At 40.9% G+C, this 20,144-nt stretch overlaps 1 protein-coding gene across 50 annotated transcripts in view; it reads left to right on the forward strand.

The window, feature by feature from the left end:
• The window catches only part of SORBS1 (sorbin and SH3 domain containing 1), a 255,908-nt gene that overhangs the window by 111,345 nt on the left and 124,419 nt on the right, over nucleotides 1-20,144 (forward strand). For all 50 annotated transcript variants that reach the window (XM_037805198.1, XM_037805195.1, XM_037805201.1 and 47 more), the window contains one exon: nucleotides 18,966-19,020. In XM_037805198.1, the coding sequence (XP_037661126.1) occupies nucleotides 19,011-19,020 (10 nt within the window). In that variant the 5' untranslated portion in view covers nucleotides 18,966-19,010. The remainder of the gene's footprint in view (nucleotides 1-18,965; nucleotides 19,021-20,144) is intronic.

Consider the following 20,144-nt stretch of genomic DNA (forward strand, 5'->3'; position numbering starts at 1 on the left):
TATCTCCTAAGTTCTGTTGTCTAAAGCTTAAAAAATATTGCATTTATAAGGATTGAAATTATTTTGGAGATTGTTTTTTGCTTATTAGCAGTTTTGTGTGCAGAATTCACCTTTGTGTATTTATTTAAGGGCTCCATTTACGTATAAAAGGTAAACAACGCTTGCAGATTTATTGATGGTTAGAAACATTCTAGTTCCTACAAAGGGGAAGCATTTTTCACATATGACCTCTCTCTGGCATGGACCCAGGGTGAGAGTGTGATGACTTTGGTGGGAGCTTTGACATGGGATTTCTGAATTCTGTGATTATAAATAGGTCTTACTGAAATGAATTCCTCATCTCCATGACTTTTAATAGGGGTTAAAAACGAAACTAAAGCTCTTACATTTTTGTTAGGCCAGTGCATCTGGTGAATGGTATTGGCCTTAAAGTTTGGGGAGATGAGGGAGGGACAGGGCATTAATGGGAAGTCACTATGAGATGAAAAACTTGGAAATGGGAAATCTTGTCAGGCTTTAGGTGGAATGACAAATATGGTCCGTGTGGAGTTTAGGACTTACAGAGGACATAGCGAAATGAGACTAGAAAAATAATTAGGGCCAGATCTTACAGAGCCTTGAATACCACACTGGGGTATTTGGAATTGACTTTTCGAGGCCAGTGTTTCCCAAAACACGACATTTGAAGTCATTTTAGAAGGTCTGTGGTTGAACATTTAAAAATGATAAGAGGAGGAAACGAAGAAGATGGTGGCATAGAGAGGAGTGAAAGTTAGTTAGTCTTCCTGGAGCAACTAATGAACAACCACGAACAGCTAGTAAATGATCTGGAATAACTGCTGGGGGGCAACCATGACTGTCCACGCATCGTGCACCAACCTCGATTGGGAGGAATGCCTGAGATCGCAGCATGGAATCTGTGAGTAGAATCTGTGGACCCAAGCCAGGAGCCCCCTCCCCCCATGACATCCCAAACTGCAAAGCCTCGCTGTGATAGAGAGCAGCACTCTCTGAGCAAGCGAATATACCTCAGTCCAGCTCCAACTGGGGTTTTAATTGGCAAACATGGGCTGCTCATGCAAGCTACAAATCCCCAACAAGCCGACAGAGGCTTTTAGTGATGACTGACCTTGAAGAGTGAGGGGACTTCTCTGTCCTGGGAGGGGAGCCCAGAGGACCGGGTGCTCTGGCCAACGGGTGAAACTGGGGGCCATGGACTGGCCCTGAAAGGGGGCTTTCTATCCCTTTTCCTCTCCCTCAACCTGAGTGGCTCAGTGGAGAAAGCCTCAGCCATTTTCAGTTCGCAGTGCTCTGCAGTGGAGAAAGCCTCAACCATTTTCAGTTTGCAGTGCTCAAGCCCAGACAAGGGTGGAGATAGCAGAGTCAGAGAGACAAAAAAACTATTTAAATGCAGATGATAACTCTCTAGGGGATGTGTCTTCCCTGAGAGGAAGGAGGTGGTGCCCAGCTCTGCTACCTGCCTTCCATTCAGAACCAGACCCCAGAGCCTGGGGGGAAACAGCCAAAACAGAAACTAAGGAGGCCACACTCCTTACAACAGTCAGGAGCTACAGGCTGATAGGTGCCACCTGCTAGGCAGGCTAGGAAGAGCACAGTGGCTTGAGGCCTCAAGGATGTGTTAATCTTCTAAGACACACCCTCAGGGAAGCCTGACACTGGATATTGCCCCCTTCTGGGACCTGAGCCCATTCTGGTCTAGGAAAACCTGATTGGGGTAACCAAGGAAACCAGTTGCCTAGACAACAGAAAAGTACAACCTGTACTAAGAAAAATGAAGTTATGGCCCAGTCAGAGGAACAGACTTACAGCTCTCCTAAGATACAGGAATTGAAACAACTAATGCTAAATCAATTCAAAACGCTTAGGGAAGGTATGGCAAAAGAGATGAAGCATATAATGAAAACACTGGGCGTACATAAGGTAGAAATTGAAAGTTCGAAAAAACAACTGGCGGAATCTATGGAAATGAAAGGCACAACACAAGAGATGAAAGACACAATGGAGACATACAATAGCAGATCTCAAGAGGCAGAGGAAAACACTCAGGAGCTGGAGAATGAGACACCTGAAAGCCTACACACAAAAGAACAGGTAGGGAAAAGAATGGAAAACTATGAGCAACATCTCCAGGCACTTAAGGACAAAACAAAAAACTAGGAATGTACGTGTCATTGCAATCCCTGAAGGAGAAGAGAAGGGAAAAGGGGCAGAAGCAATAATAGAGGAAATAATGAAAATTTCCCATCTCTTAAGAAAGACATAAAATTACAGATCCAAGAAGTGCAGCATACCCTGAACAGCATAGATATAAATAGCCCTACACTAAGACGCGTAATAATCAGATTATCAAACGTCAAAGACGAAGAATCCTGAAAGCAGCAAGAGAAAAGCAATCCATCACATACAAAGGAAGCTTGATAAGACTATGTGCAGATTTCTCAGCAGAAACCTTGGAGGCAAGAAGGAAGTGGTGTGATATATTTAAGATACTGAAAGAGAAAAACCGCTGACCAAGAATCCTGTATCGGGCAAAACTGTCTTTAGAATATGAGGGAGAGTTTAAAATATTTTCTGACAAACAGACAATGACAGAGTTTGTGAACAAGATACTTGCTCTACAGGAAATACTAAAGGGAGCACTACAGACAGCTAGGAAAAGACAGGAGTGAGAGCTTTGGAACACAATTTTGGATGATGCTAGCATAGCAACATAAGTACACTGAACAAACATGATTGTGAGTATGGTTGAAAGAGGAAGGTTAGGAGCATGTGGGACACCAGAAGGAAAGAGGACAGGTAAAGACTGGTACTGTATAACTCAGTGAAACCTATAGTGCTCAACAATTGTGATAAAATTTACAAGTATATTTTTACATGAGGAGAACAAATGAATGTCAACCTTGCAAGGTATTAAAAATAGGGAGGTATTGGGGGGAAAATACAATCAATGCAAAGTAGAGACTATAATTAACATAAACTTTGTATTATGCTGCCTTTACTGTAACAAAGGCAATATACCAAAGCTAAATGCATATAAGAGGGGGACATAAGGGAGGGGTAGAGGACTCTTGGCATTGGTAATGTTGTCTGACTCTTTATTCTACTTTAGTTTAGTGCTGTCTTTCCTTTTGTTGTTTCCTAGCTGTCATGTTTGTTTTTTGTTTTTGTTTTTGTTTTTCTCTTTCTTTTTCTTTTGTCCTTCTACCTTCTTTGACTCTTCTGCTTTGTGGAAGAAATGGAGATGTCTTTATATAGATAGTGGTGATGGTGATGAATACATAAATATGTGACTATACAGGGAACCATTGATTGTTTACTTAGGACAGACTGTATGGTGTGTGAACAAAACCATCTTAAAAAAAAAGAGTTGATGAAGAAAACTTGAGGGCACTATATTGAGTGAAATAAGGCAGACACATAAGGACAAATATTGCAGGGTCTCACTGATAGGAACTAATTATAACATGTAAACTCATAGACATGAAATACAGGTTACCAGAATATAGAACGAGGCTAAAGAATGGGGAGCAGTTGCTTATTATGAGCAGAATGTTCAACTAGGTTGAACTCAAATGTTTGGAAATGGACAGAGATGACGGTAGCATGTTGTGAGAATACAGTGCTGAATGGTGCATGAATGGGGTGGAAAGGGGACACTCAGAGTCACGTATGTCACCAGAAGGAAAGTTGGAGGTTAAAAGATGGGAATGTATAGAACAGTGAACCTTGTGGTGGGCAATGTCTGTGATTAACTGTACAAATATTAGAAATCTCTTTCATGAACCAGGACAAATGTATGACACTACAACTAGAAGTTAATAATAGAGGGGCATATAGGGAAAAAAATACACCTATTGCAAACTATATACTACAGTTAGTAGTATTTTAATATTCTTTCTTTAACAGAAACAAATGTACTATACGATACTATGAGTCAGTAATGGGTGGGGGTGGTTAGGGGTATGGGAGGACTTGAGTTTCCTTTTTTTGTCTTTCTTTTCTGGAGTAATGAAAATGTACTAAAAATTGAAAAAAAAATTGTGATGGATGCACAGCTGTATGATGGTACCAGGGGCATCTGATTGTGCCCTTTGGATCTTTGAATAATTGTATGGTATGTGAACAATCTCAATTTAAAAAAAATGATAGAATTTATTCATTCTTGATTCTCTCTTCAATACAGAAATTTTTCCTTTTCTTTCTTTGCTCCCAGAAGACTCAGCTCAGATTGCTGGCATGAGTGTTATCCCATCATATTACATTTAAATGGAAAATGTCTGTCACCCCAAAATCCTGTGATAGCATGTGAGAGAGCAGCTGTGTCTGATTCATTATTCTCCCCTGGACCAGGCATTGGGCTGGGTGCACAGTAGGTTCTAAAGAAACATTGTTTGAATTATATCATCTGATCTGTGTTTTAGATACAGTATTTTTTCCCAAGAACTTCACTGTCGTTTTCCCTTTTTCCCTATATTGCCCAGGCAACCCCTCTGAGCTTATGGCCCTGTGGACTTATTTTTTCCCATTGAAATTTGACCCAGGAACTCTTTATTGCTAAAGTCAGAACATGGTGGTACATGGTTCTGAGGCTTATTGTAGCTATTTTAATGGTCCAGGAATGAAGTGATGGAATAAAATCATGAGTGTAAGGATGGAAAAGAAGGGGTGGCTGGGATGTATGAGTCATGAAGATGGAAGAATTGATGGGGCAGGCAATGCATCAGGTCTGGGAGTGGAAAGGGGTTGGTAAGGGAAAGAGGAAAAAGCAGTGTACTAAGAAGCATGCCTGAGGAACAGGTATTCATTCCACCAGTACTGACCAGGTGCTTGCTTTGTGCTAGGCACTGTGCTAGGTGTCAGGATAAAGAGATAAATAAGACCCTGCAAGCAAGGTGTTTACTGTCTAGTCGATTTCATGTCTGAGGATATAGTGGGCCTGATTGGAGGGGCAGAGGCAGGGAAGGCAGGTAAGTGTGAGCTGAGTAGTGGACCAGCTGGTTCTGGTAGCTCATTATCAGGACTTTTGTGTTGCTCCAGTGAGTAAAGGGGAATTATTGAAAAGTTCACAAGGTGGGAGTGACACAGTCTGTGCATTTATTGTGTGGAGGGCTAATCCTGTTCTAGAATTCAGTATCTATTCCAAGAAATGGAAAGCCAGAGATGCTTGAAGGAAGCAGAAGAGGGATATGAGGGGAAGCAGGCAGGATGACTTAGTAGAAAGAGTACCAGACAGGGCAGAGGGAGACTTTTTGTCTGGGCTTAGTTTCTGCATCAGTGTTAAGGGGGTTGGATGAGATTCCTAGTTTACGAGTCTTTTTTGTAGCCACAGAACACATTTATCAAAGGAAAGCTCAGAAAGTATAAACGAATGAAATCAGTAACAGCATAGCTGCTCTGGTTGAAGTGAAAGGTGGAGAGTGTGTGGGTCGGTGCTTGCACTGTGGCCAGAGGACACTTCGCGGAACCTCCTTCAAACAGTTGGAAAACTATGGAAATGCAGGATCCTCCTGGTTCTCATATGTTAGAGAATTCCTCAAGGAAGTGAGGATGTAAATAGTGGAGAGGAGGAAGGAGTTAACTGTCTTAAGTTCAGTGGAAAGGTCAGTGAGGCCCCATCCATTGCAAACTGCTCGACATGGCCATGTATGTGAACTAGACCTTTCTGAAAGCCATTTCAGATAATTGGTTAGAACGGAAGCTGCATTGGAGGGACTCCAGGAGGAAATGGGAGGATGCTGGGGTATGGCCTTTCTGTTGTGTTTTCCTATTGCTACCTCTTCAGAAACATCAGTCTTTTCACAGGAACCTTGTGCTTGTTGTGTTCTGAGCCCCCAGCCGTGTCATAGGATTCCAGACCGAAGTTAATACCAGGGTCAAGTTTATCCTAGCTTCTTCCACTTGAAAGAAGTGTCAGCAACCCAGTGCTTACCCTTTCTGGCTTTCTGTAGAACCTTCTGCACCCTCTCCAATAATGTAGAGAGTGCATTTGAGGAGAAATAGCATTAATAGAGGAGGAAGAGGAAGGGAAGCCATCAAAAAATTGTAGAAATGTGGGTTCATTTGTGGATCAGCTAGGAATGATGAAATAAGGCCAAACATTTATTCTGGGGCTTTCTGAACTGTCTCGATTCTTTTTAAGCCATTGGAAGTAGCTGCAGGAATGTCAAGTCAAGTCCCAGACTGGATTTCAAAGCTAGAGCCTAACTGGGGTTTTGTTGGAGTGGGGTGCTACCTTTCTTTTAAGCAGTTACAGCATAGTTAAGGAGGATCCCAGTTATCTTGAAGGTAAAACTCCAAAGTTAGGTTCACAAAGCTAATTGAAGACGAGGGCAAGTCCATTACCGAGTATGCACTGAATTCTCAGTGCTGAGGATGACACAGCCCTTGCTCTACAGAAATTTACGGTCTAGTGAGGAGTGGGTTGGGTGGGAAGCTTTGGAGGCAAAACACCATACTGTATAGGAGAAAGTGGAGCGGGCTCATTCTCTTCCAGGAACCTTTTGCTAGACCATTAATTCATGTTTATAGTCAAACTCCCTAGTGATAGATCCCAGAACCACCCAACAAACAACCTCACATTTAGTTATTTGACCCTATTTCAGCTGGAAGCATGAGTATAACTTTTACTTTTTTAGTGATTATTCATTCTGCATCATCAAAACTTGTCTTAGAATTATGGGATCATGGAATTAGGGAGGGATCATGTAGAACCATTAATTATCTGAATGCATTCTTAACAACTCTGGTGACTTCACATCTTGTTCTTCTGGGTGGAATGTCTGTGTTGATGTTGTGGTGCTTTGACCAAGTATGGTAGGTCCCAACAGCCCTGGGCAAGGAATGGAGACTTGACCATTGCTGGCCCACTCAAGCTGTGTCATTTGTATAGGCTCTTGCAACCCATGCAGGGATAACTGCCCACTTGCAGGTGTTCTGTTTTGTCACTAGATGGCACTGTTCATCTTTGGCTTTTACCCAAAGGTGCTTGGCTCCTTTGGAGGGAACTTGCGGGAGAAATTCCAAAGATGCACCATCATGTTCTCAATGACATTAAGCTCCTTACATTTTAGTTTTTAAATAAATATTGGGTGTCAGAGCTTTTTATGTAAAATAAACTCTCAAGTTCTATGTATGATTGTAATAGCCTGCATTATCCCTAAATAAACTACAGAGACTAGATTATGACTTTCAGAGCTTCCCTTCCTGCATTCTTGTCGGACTCAGTTTGTGCAGCTTCCTGGATGGCTTTTTTTTAAATGTTTAAACTGCCCCCTGCTTCCTTGTGTCAATGATTGAAAGTGAGCTTGTGCAATTGAATCTACTACTGGAGAAGTCTTTGTATTCAGAGCCGATACTCACCTGTGTATCATCATTATCATAATAGTTGTTAAAATATTGAAATAGTTTTCTACCACCTTGGACCCATTCTTCCTCCACCTTCTTACCAGCCAGCAACAGAGGGTTAACAGCTGGCACAGTGAGGGTCCTCAGTGCTACAGCTGGCATCCATTCCAGTTGGTGGACATTTGTGGCAAAGTAACTGTTAAATACTTTGACTTTCATGCCTGACCCTGTGTACTTCAGATCAGTTTGCAATTAAGGGTGGGGCTGACACTTAGATGTTAGTTTCTGTATTGATACAGAAATATAAAATGTGCAAAGGCTACCCACATAGGACAGTGCTTACCCTCCATGAAGTGTGAGTTGAGGCAGCCTATTTGTTTGGTTCATAAGACATCTCTGTTCATCTCTTTCTCAGCCCAAGAATGCTGTGTGGTATGTATTTATTTTTTAAATTAGGATAAATTAAACTATATAAAGGGAATTGGTCAATGAATTATGGAGTATTATGATGAAATATTATATAGCCATTAAATAATGGATATGATGACTATGTAGAAAACCCAGAAAATTTTTCAAGAAATAACTGATTTAAAAGTTAGACCCCACTGACGGCTTGGTATGCTGAACCCTCTGTTTTGGGGCTGGCCCCTATGAAGCTGGTTGCTGCAAGGAGAGGCTAAACCTGCTTATAATTGTGCCTAAGAGTCTCGCCCTGAGTGCCTCGTTGTTGCTCAGATGTGGCCCTCTCTATCTAAGTACCGTGGCAAGGTGATCTCACTGCCCTCCCCCCCTACGTGGGACCTGACTCCCAGGGGGATAAATCTCCCTGACAGTGCAGGATATGACTCCCGGGGATGAATCTGGACCTGGCATTGTGGGATTGAGAACATCTTCTTGACCAAAAAGGGGATGAGAAATGAAACAAAATAAAGCTTCAGTGGCTGAGAGATTTCAAATGGAGTTGAGAGGCCACTCTGGTGGACATTCTTACGCACTATATAGATAACCCTTTTTAGGTTTTAATATATTGGAATAGCTAGAAGTAAATACCAGAAACTGTCAAACTCCAACCCAGTAGACTTGACTCTTGAAGACGATTGCATAATAGTGCAGCTTACAAGGGGTGACAGTGTGATTGTGAAAACCAGTGTATGGATGGATGAGTAGAAAAATGGGGACAAAAACTAAATGAAAATAGGGTGGGATGGGGGGTGATTTGGGTGTTCTTTTTTACTTTTATTTTTTATTGTTATTCTGCTTTCTGGTATAAGGAAAATGTTCAAAAATAGATTGGGGTGATGAATGCATAACTATATGATGGTACTATGAACAGTTGATTGTACACCAAGGATGATTGTATGGTACGTGAATATATCTCAGTAAAACTGAATAAAAAAATAAGACCCCAAACCTGTCCAGACATTATCTTAACAGCTGTGTGAATGCTATTTATGTATATAGATAAAGGTTGGAAAGGACTGCAGAGGAATAAAAATAGTTTCTATTAAGACAGCTTCATGGTAAATTTAAAAGGATTTCTTCAGTTATGCTTTAAAAGTTGAATAAATAAAACCTTAAGATAATAAAGTTGATGATTAAAGTTATTTAAAAATGAGAAAAAAATTTGGATGATATCATGCCAGCTCTTTTGGTCCTGGGTGGCAATCAGAGGTATTATAAAACTAGGACTGGAGACCACCGGGGCGTATAGAACACAACAGGTTTTGTATTCCTTGACCGAAAGAACAAACATTTGCACAGCTCAGAAAACAATCCGAGGGAGCTATTGAAGGTCACGGATAGTCTCAGGTGTATTTAGTAGCGTTAGAGGCAAAGTTACTGCTGATTTGGGCTGCAGAGAACTAATTTAGAATGAATTCCTTTTTGCCTCTAGCATTCTGTTCTGTCAATTCCAAGGACAGTGAGTAAAGGCATCTGCCCTAGCAGGAAACCAGTGTTTGACTTTGGTGTGTTAAAAAAGGAAGCTAAAGTGTATCTCCTTGCGCAGACTCTTACTACCATATCTTGACATCCCTGTTACAGAATTCATGAACCAAGGAGTTGATTTCGTCTACATCATTGCTTCTCACACTGTGAAGTACATAGGGATCACCTGGGGATCTTGTTAAAATGCAGATTTGGATTCAGGAGGTCTAGAGCAGAACCTGAGCTTCTGCATCTTTAATGAGCTCCCAGGTGATGCCAATGCTGCTGGCTCGGGGACCACACTTAAAGGAGCAAGGTTTCTACATCTCCTCAAGACTCGCTCTTTGAATTAGGTACCTGTCAAATGTGTCCTCTGAGACCTTGCTATATGTAAAACTTGTGCTCAAAAAACTACCAAACATTACTGAGAGAAATTAAAGAAGACCTGAGTAAAGAAAGACATTTGTTATACTCATGAATCAGAAGACTCAGTATTTGAAAATCTTAGTTTTCTCCACATTGATCTGTAAATTTAGCACGATCCCCATCAGAATTCCAGCTAATTCTAAACTTTTTCTGTAGAAATTGACGAGATGATTCTAAACTTTATATGGAATTGTGAAGGACCTAGAATAGCCAGAGCAATTTTGAAAAAGGGTGAAGTTAGAAGACACACTACCTGCTTTCAAGACATACTATAAAGCCGTAGTGATCAAGACAGTATGTTCTTGGCATAAAGATAGATAATACAGGTCAGTGGGACAGAATAGAGGCCAGAAATAGACCCACATATATGACTAATTGATTTTTCAGAAGTATTAGGCTGAGTGAAAGAAGCCAGGCACAAAAGATCACCTACACTAAGTTTCCGTTTCTAAAAAATTCTAGAAAAGGTAAAACTGTAGTGACAGAAAGCAGATTAATGGTTGTCAGGGACTTGGGATGGGACTTGTCTATAGAAGGGCACAACAGAACTTTTTGGAGTGATGGAAATGCTCTATGTCAGGATTGTAGTGGTGGTTATAGAATTGTCAACTCATAGAATCGTACAATTAAACTGCATACATTTTTTTCATGTATGCATGCATTTTTTTTTAATCATCATTTTTTTGAGATATATTCACATACCACGCAGTCATACAAAACAAATTGTACTTTCGATTGTTTACAGTACCATTACATAGTTGTACATTCATCACCTAAATCAATCCCTGACACCTTCATTAGCACACACACAAAAATAACAAGAATAATAATTAGAGTGAAAAAGAGCAATTGAAGTAAAAAAGAACACTGGGTACCTTTGTCTGTTTGTTTGCTTCCCCTACTTTTCTACACATCCATCCATAAACTAGACAAAGTGGAGTTTGGTCCTTATGGCATTCCCAATCCCACTGTCATCCCTCATAAGCTACATTTTTATACAACTGTCTTCGAGATTCATGGGTTCTGGGTTGTAGTTTAATAGTTTCAGGTATCCACCACCAGCTACCCCAATTCTTTAGAACCTAAAAAAGGTTGTCTAAAGTGTGCGTAAGAGTGCCCACCAGAGTGATCTCTCGGCTCGTTTTGGAATCTCTCTGCCACTGAAGCTTATTTCATTTCCTTTCACATCCCCCTTTTGGTCAAGAAGATGTTCTCCATCCCACGATGCCGGGTCTACATTCCTCCCCGGGAGTCATATTCCACGTTGCCAGGGAGATTCACTTCCCTGGGTGTCTGATCCCACGTAGGGGGGAGGGCAGTGATTTCACCTTTCAAGTTGGCTTAGCCAGAGAGAGAGGGCCACATCTGAGCAACAAAGAGGCATTCAGGAGGAGACTCTTAGGCACAAATACAGGGAGGCCTAGCCTCTCCTTTGCAGCAACCGTCTTCCCAAGGGTAAAACTTATGGTAGAGGGCTCAACCCATCAAACCACCAGTCCCCTATGTCTGTGGTCATGTTAGCAACCATGGAGGTGGGGTAGGCGAATACCCCTGCATTCTCCACAGGCTCCTCAAGGGGGCACTAAATCTTTTTTTTTTTTTTTTCCTTGTTTGTCTTTTTTCTTTTTTTTTTTTTAACTTTCCCTTCTTTTTTAAATCAACTGTATGAAAAAAAAAGTTAAAAAGAAAACAAACATACAATAAAAGAACATTTCAAAGAGACCATAACAAGGGAGTAAGAAAAAGACAACTAACCTAAGATAACTGCTTAACTTCCAACATGTTCTTACTTTACCCCAAGAAAGTTACATAATATAGCAACATTTCGGTGAACTTGTTCCTACTACATCCATCAGAAATTAACAGACCATAGTCATTTCTGGGCATCCCCAGAACGTTAAATAGCTTATCTGTTCTTCTTGGATTATTGTTCCCCCTTCCTTAATTGCTCTCTACTGCTAGTTCCCCTACATTCTACATTATAAACCATTTGTTTTACATTTTTCAAAGTTCACATTAGTGGTAGCATATAATATTTCTCTTTTTGTGCCTGGCTTATTTCGCTCAGCATTATGTCTTCAAGGTTCATCCATGTTGTCATATGTTTCACCAGATCGTTCCTTCTTACTGCCGCGTAGTATTCCATCGTGTGTATATACCACATTTTATTTATCCACTCATCTGTTGAAGGACATTTGGGTTGTTTCCATCTCTTGGCAATTGTGAATAATGCTGCTATGAACATTGGCGTGCAGATATCTGTTCGTGTCACTGCTTTCCGATCTTCCGGGTATATACCGAGAAGTGCAATCGCTGGATCGAATGGTAGCTCTATATCTAGTTTTCTAAGGAACTGCCAGACTGACTTCCAGAGTGGCTGAACCATTATACAGTCCCACCAACAATGAATAAGAGTTCCAATTTCTCCACATCCCCTCCAGCATTTGTAGTTTCCTGTTTGTTTAATGGCAGCCATTCTAACCGGTGTTAGATGGTATCTCATTGTGGTCTTAATTTGCATCTCTCTAATAGCTAGTGAAGCTGAACATTTTTTCATGTGTTTCTTGGCCATTTGTATTTCCTCTTCAGAGAACTGTCTTTTCATATCTTTTGCCCATTTTATAATTGGGCCGTCTGTACTATTGTCGTTGAGTTGTAGGATTTCTTTGTATATGCAAGATATCAGTCTTTTGTCAGATACATGGTTTCCAAAAATTTTTTCCCATTGAGTTGGCTGCCTCTTTACCTTTTTGAGAAATTCCTTTGAGGTGCAGAAACTTCTAAGCTTGAGGAGTTCCCATTTATCTATTTTCTCTTTTGTTGCTTGTGCTTTGGGTGTAAAGTCTAGGAAGTGGCCTCCTAATACAAGGTCTTGAAGATGTTTTCCTACATTATCTTCTAGGAGTTTTATGGTACTTTCTTTTATATTGAGATCTTTGGTCCATTTTGAGTTAATTTTTGTGTAGGGGGTGAGGTAGGGGTCCTCTTTCCTTCTTTTGGATATGGATATCCAACTCTCCCAGCCCCATTTGTTGAAAAGACCATTATGGCTCAGTTCGGTGACTTTGGGGGCCTTATCAAAGATCAGTCGGCCATAGATCTGAGGGTCTATCTCTGAATTCTCAATTCGATTCCATTGATCTATATGTCTATCTTTGTGCCAGTACCATGCTGTTTTGGCAACTGTGGCTTTATAATAAGCTTCAAAGTCAGGGAGTGTAAGTCCTCCCACTTCGTTTTTCTTGTTTAGAGTGTCTTTAGCAATTCGAGGCATCTTCCCTTTCCAAATAAATTTGATAACTAGCTTTTCCAAGTCTGCAAAGTAGGTTGTTGGAATTTTGATTGGGATTGCATTGAATCTGTAGATGAGTTTGGGTAGAATTGACATCTTAATGACATTTAGCCTTCCTATCCATGAACATGGAATATTTTTCCATCTTTTAAGGTCCCCTTCTATTTCTTTTAGTAGAGTTATGTAGTTTTCTTTGTATAGGTCTTTTACATCTTTGGTTAAGTTGATTCCTAGGTACTTGATTTTTTTAGTTGCTATTGAAAATGGTATCTTTTTCTTGAGTGTCTCTTCAGTTTGTTCATTTCTAGCATATAGAAACATTACTGACTTATGTGCATTAATCTTGTATCCCGCTACTTTGCTAAATTTGTTTATTAGCTCTAGTAGGTGTATCGTTGATTTCTCAGGGTTTTCTAGATATAAGATCATATCACCTGCAAACAATGACAGTTTTACTTCTTCTTTTCCAATTTGGATGCCTTTTATTTCTTTGTCTTGCCGGATTGCCCTGGCTAGCACTTCCAGCACAATGTTGAATAACAGTGGTGACAGCGGGCATCCTTGTCTTGTTCCTGATCTTAGAGGGAAGGCTTTCAGTCTCTCACCATTGAGTACTATGCTGGCTGTGGGTTTTTCATATATGCTCTTTATCATGTTGAGGAAGTTTCCTTCAATTCCTACCTTTTGAAGTGTTTTTATCAAAAAGGGATGTTGGATTTTGTCAAATGCTTTTTCAGCATCTATTGAGATGATCAATTGATTTTTCCCTTTTGAGTTTTTAATGTGTTGTAATACATTGATTGTTTTTCTTATGTTGAACCATCCTTGCATGCCTGGAATGAACCCCACTTGGTCATGGTGTATGATTTTTTTAATGTGTCTTTGGATTCGATTTGCAAGTATTTTGTTGAGGATTTTTGCATCTATATTCATTAGGGAGATTGGCCGGTAGTTTTCCTTTTTTGTAGCATCTTTGCCTGGTTTTGGTATTAGATTGATGTTAGCTTCATAAAATGAGTTAGGTAGTGTTCCATTTTTTTCAATGTTTTGAAAGAGTTTGAGTAAGATTGGTGTCAGTTCTTTCTGGAAAGTTTGGTAGAATTCCCCTGTGAAGCCATCTGGCCCTGGGCATTTATTTGTGGGAAGATTTTTGATGACTGATTGGATCTCTTTGCTTGTGATGGGTTGGTTGAGGTCTTCTATTTCTTCTCTGGTCAGTCTAGGTTGTTCATATGTTTCCAGGAAATTGTCCATTTCTTCTACATTATCCAGTTTGTTGCCATACAGTTGTTCATAATATCCTCTTATAATTTTTTTAATTTCTTCAGGATCTGCAGTTATGTCACCTTTTTCATTCATTATTTTGTTTATATGGGTCTTCTCTCTTTTTGATTTTGTCAGTCTAGCTAGGGGCTTGTCAATCTTGTTGATCTTCTCAAAGAACCAACTTTTGGTGATATTTATCCTTTCTATTTTTTTTTTGTTCTCTATGTCATTTATTTCTGCTTTAATCCTTGTTATTTCTTTTCTTGTACTTGGTTTAGGATTGGTTTGCTGTTCATTTTCTAGCTTCTTCAGTTGATCCATTAGTTCTTTGATTTTGGCTCTTTCTTCCTTTTTAATATATGCGTTTAGTGCTATAAATTTCCCCCTTAGCACTGCTTTTGCTGCATCCCATAGGTTTTGGTATGTTGTGTTCTCATTTTCATTCGTCTCTATATATTTAGCAATTTCTCTTGCTATTTCTTCTTTAACCCACTGATTGTTTAGGAGTGTGTTGTTTAACCTCCAGGTATTTGTGAATTTTCTAAGTCTCTGATGGTTATTGACTTCTAATTGTATTCCATTGTGGTCAGAGAATGTGCTTTGAATAATTTCAATCTTTTTAAATTTATTGAGGCTTGTTTTATGTCCCAGCATATGATCTATTCTGGAGAAAGTTCCGTGAGCACTAGAAAAGTATGTGTATCCTGGTGATTTGGGATGTAATGTCCTGTAGATGTCTGTTAAATCTAATTCATTTATCAGATTGTTTAAGTTTTCAGTTTCCTTATTGGTCTTCTGTCTGGTTGATCTATCTATAGGAGAGAGTGATGTGTTGAAGTCTCCCACAATTATTGTGGAAACATCAATTGCTTCCTTTAGTTTTGCCAATGTTTCTCTCATGTATTTTGTGGCACCTTGATTGGGTGCATAGACATTTACGATTGTTATTTCTTCTTGCTGAATTGCCCCTTTTATTAGTATGTAGTGGCCTTCTTTGTCTCTCAAAACATCCCTGCATTTGAAGTCTATTTTATCTGAGATTAATATTGCTACACCTGCTTTCTTTTGGCTGTAGCTTGCATGAAATATTTTTTTCCATCCTTTCACTTTCAGTTTCTTTGTGTCCCTGTGTCTAAGATGAGTCTCTTGTATGCAACATATTGATGGTTCATTTTTTTTGATCCATTCTGCGAATCTATATCTTTTAATTGGGGAGTTTAATCCATTTACATTCAACGTTAAAACCGTGAAGGCATTTCTTGAATCGGCCATCTTATCCTTTGGATTATGTTTGCCATATTTTTCCCTCTCTCTATTAATATCCTTTATTGTACCCATACCGAATCTCTTCAGTACTGAACCTTTCTCCAAGTCTCTCTGTCCTGTCTTTGTTTCTCTGTCTGTAGGGCTCCCTTTAGTATCTCCAGTAGGGCAGGTCTCTTGTTAGCAAATTCTCTCAGCATTTCTTTGTCTGTGAAAAATTTAAGCTCTCCCTCAAATTTGAAGGAGAGCTTTGCTGGATAAAGTATTCTTGGCTGGAAATTCCTCTCACTCAGAATTTTAAATATATCGTGCCACTGCCTTCTTGCCTCCATGGTGGCTGCTGAGTAGTCACTACTTAGTCTTATGCTGTTTCCTTTGTATGTGGTGAATTGCTTTTCTCTTGCTGCTTTCAGAACTTGCTCCTTCTCTTCTATGTTTGACAGTGTGATCAGTATATGTCTCGGAGTGGGTTTTTTTGGATTTATTCTATTTGGAGTTCGCTGAGCATTTATGATTTGTGTATTTATGTTGTTTAGAAGATTTGGGAAGTTTTCCCCAACAATTTCTTTGAATACTCTTCCTAGACCTTTACCCTTTTCTTCCCCTTCTGGGACACCAATGAGTCTTATATTCGGACGTTTCATATTATCTATCATATCCCTGAGGTCCATTTCGAGTTTTTCAATTTTTTTCCCCATTCTTTCTTTTATGCTTTCATTTTCCATTCTGTCATCTTCCAGGTCACTGATTCGTTGTTCAACTTCCTCTAGTCTTGTACTATGAGTGTCCAGAATCTTTTTAATTTGGTCAACAGTTTCTTTAATTTCCATAAGATCATCCATTTTTTTATTTAGTCTTGCAATGTCTTCTTTATGCTCTTCTAGGGTCTTCTTGATTTCCTTCATATCCCGTACTATGGTCTCATTGTTCATCTTTAGTTCTTTGAGTAGCTGCTCTAGGTGCTGTGTCTCTTCTGGTCTTTTGATTTGGGTGCTTGGGCTTGGGTTATCCATATCGTCTGGTTTTTTCATATGCTTTATAATTTTCTGTTGTTTTTGGCCTCGTGGCATTTGCTGAACTTGATAGGGTTCTTTTAGGGTTTGTAGACCAGTTGAAGTCCTTATCTCTAATTTATCAGATCTACAGCTTCGTGGAGTACACTTTCTCTAACTAACCAGCAGGTGGCGTCCACGAGCCACCTGTTCTCCACAAGCCAGATCTCCCCTGCTTAGCCTTTTTGGTGAGTGGGGGAGTGAGTCTTGTGGGGCCCAATTGGTGTACCAAGCTTGCGTGTGTAGTTGGTGTTGCCTGCCCTGTATGTGGGGCGTGTTTCTGGGCAGTCGGGGAGGGGGGGTGGCCCTAACAATCAAATCTCCTTGATGATCCTAGAGTTTTAAAGCTGCTGCAATAGTCTAATCCTTCAGTTCAGTCCTGCCACAGTTTGTCTCTGCCACTGACCCACAAGTCTTTGGTATTGGCGTATGGCTCCTGAGACTTGCAAGTGGGCCCCTCTTCCAGGCTGTGCACCCCGGGTCCTCTGTTGAGGGATGACTGTGCTATGTCACAGGTGAGTGCCGTCCCCCCAGGGCAGTTCTGGGCTGCTGGGCTGTGTTGGGAGGCTCCCAGTCTGCTCAAATGATGGCTGAATGGGGCTCTGTTAATTCACACTGCTCCCCCTTCCCAGCTCTGGGACATTCAGCTGAGGTTGCAGGGAAGGCTAATGTCCACGCCCAGTTTTGTGGTGTGTGCCTGTTATTTGCAGCACTTCCGTCACACTGGGTTGTCTGGGGCAGCTCTGGGCTATGGGGCTGGCGATGGGCAGGAGTGTTTCCTGTCCACCAGGATGGTGGCTGTGAGCGGACACCCCCCTTTTCTTGGGAAGTTGTGTTGTTTAGTGAATTTTCTCAGCCACTGGATTATTGCCTTTTGTCTCAGAGCTCTCTTAGTTCTGCTCTTGACTTGACGTGCCCAAATTTCAATTCTTTGAAGCTTTCTGTATTGAGCTTCTTAGAGTAATTGTTTTAGAAAAAGCAAAAAGGATTTAAAAAAAAAAAAAAAACAAAACGGCCCTCCTCAGAGATCTAATGGGTTATTGAAATGCTAATAGACAAAGCAACCAGGGCCATTAAGGAAAGGTGCACAGGGCAGAGAGATCAGCTTTGCTTCGGGATTTGCATATGCGCCTCAAGGCCTGATCTCCGCCCTTCCCCTTTCTGTGTTCACCAGAACTCCAAAAATCCTCTGCTTTTATTTTGGAGTTTTTCGTGTTGTTTTTTTTCTATGCCTGTCTCCTCTCTGCTGGGCTGGCTGCTCTCAGAGTCTCTGGTGTCTGGTCTCAGTCTATCTATGGTCGGAGTTTGAATCAGTAGAATGAGTTTCCGATAAGAGCAGCCACTGCAGTTCTCCCTTCTCCTTCCCGGAGCTGACAGCCCCTCCTACCCCGGGACTGAGCCTGGCAAGGAGGGGCGCGGGTCCCCTGGCCGCAAAAACTTACAGATTTTGCTGATCTCAGCAGTTCCACGTTTTCATGAGTGTTGTATGAAGTATGCCCAAAGACAGATTGCTCTGTGGTGTCCAGTCCACGCAGTTCCTGGCTTTTTACCTACTTTCCTGGAGGAGTAACTAAAACATACAGCTCACCAGTCTGCCATCTTGCCCCGCCTCTGCATGCATTTTAATGTGTGCAAATTATACCTCAATAAAAGATCTTCTGGATATGTATTAGTATATCACTGGTAAAACTAGAAGTTACTTTGATTTGACACCATACTAAATTGGAAGGTTATCAATTTGAATACCAGTGGAATGTGTTCCCACCTTAAGGAGTAGAGTATAGTGCCTAAGAGCTTAGACTTTCGAGTCTGACTATCTGGGTTCCAGTATCAGCTGTTCTACATAGGCAGGCAAGTTTCTTCTCTCTGTGCCTCGGTTTCCTCAAAAAATCCCCCACAATATTAGTATTTACTCCTTAGAGCTATTGTGAACATCAAATTGGTTATTAGATTTAAAGCCTTTAAACATTTCCTTGCATATAGCGCTATATATATATATGTGTTCACTGTTAACCACTGGTGATCAGTTTGTATTGTTATTTTACCACTTTCTCCTAAATTTGGTTCTTTCCTTTCCTTCACCCTTCCCTCAATCCATGTGCATTCATGTAACTTCACAGAAATTTTAGAGCAGGAAGACAGCCTTGATAGTATCAAAACCAACTGTGGGTGACAAAACAGAGTCAAGGTTGAGTGATGTGCCCAAGGTCACTATAGCTTGTGGCAGAACAAGAACCAGAAGCCTGACTGAGCAACTCCTGGTTCTGCTCTGCCTGTATCAAGGGTTGTGGTGTTTGCATTTGTAAATGCTAACCAGAGGGATTTATCTTGAACCTGCCATTCATCAGTGCCATTGTGTGTGTGTTTTTCTGCAGAGCAGTTCAGAGCCCCAGTTGTAGAAGACCTGTCCTGTCACCACCATGAGCTCTGGTAAGTCATTTAAAACCCTCTCTTTCTCTTCTTGGCAAATCTACAAAACTGGGCAGTGTACCCAGATTTCCCATGTACTCTGAAGGCCTCAGCACCATGTCTTATTTTTTGAGACCTGGGTGAGAGCCCAAGTGTTGTCATAAATCATCATCATCACCATCATTATTAATGATTTATTGAGCACCGTCTTTGTGTCAACAACAGTGCTATATACTGTACACGTGCCGTGTCCTTTAATCTTTATGATAGCCTTTATCCTTCTATTTTTAAACAGCTTTATTGGGATGTGATTGGCATATAATAAACTGCACATATTTTAAGTATACAATTTGATAAGTTTTGACATATGGATATACCTCAGTGGCATTTCTTAATCTGGATGATAGCAGCAAAAGTAAGCAGATTGACTGTAATTGCCCCAGGGTGTGAGCTAATCTCTATCTGGGCTGGTGGAACAGTCTGCTCTCCTTTTTGCCATGCCTTTGGTAGTACAAATCAAGACTTAGACAAATGACTGGTTTTGAGTATTTTTAGTTTAGAGCTGGGGTGAAAAGCATGGGTTGGGTAAGACAGAGAAGGAACAGATCCCTGCTCATTGTGCAGCCAAGAGCTGTCAGGTTTTCTGCCCAGGATTCGAGGCAGAGAAGTTTCCATCTGGAGATTAAGGCCCAACCTTGGCTACTGAGCATGCCCTGGAGACTTCCAAGACTACAGGCAGGGTTGGGGTGGGGGGAGGGTGACCATGTGGCCATCTCATTCAGGGGTCTCCCAATCCTGCATTATTTCTAGAGCATCACCAGACATTTTCATTTATTTACATACAGTGATCTTCTAGCCAACTCCTAAGCTGTGCAGGACAGTGCGTGGTTAGGAGTGAGGAGGGCTCTGAGGTGGCACTACTAGGTCACATGCCAGCCCTCCCCGCTCCCTCCCCACCGCATGGTCTTGGGCCTGTTCTTGACCCTTCTCTGTGTTTGCCTCTGTAAAATGGACACGATAAAAGCAACAGATCATCGGGATTTTGTGAGGGGTCATTGGTATAATGCTTTTAAAGTGCTTAGCCTGTTCCCATGACGTGGAAAGAGCTCCATCCATCAGTTATTACTGTTAGCCCAGATTTCCTC

Source organism: Choloepus didactylus, chromosome 15 (genome assembly GCF_015220235.1).
Source record: "Choloepus didactylus isolate mChoDid1 chromosome 15, mChoDid1.pri, whole genome shotgun sequence".
Classification (NCBI taxonomy): Eukaryota; Metazoa; Chordata; class Mammalia; order Pilosa; family Megalonychidae; genus Choloepus; species Choloepus didactylus.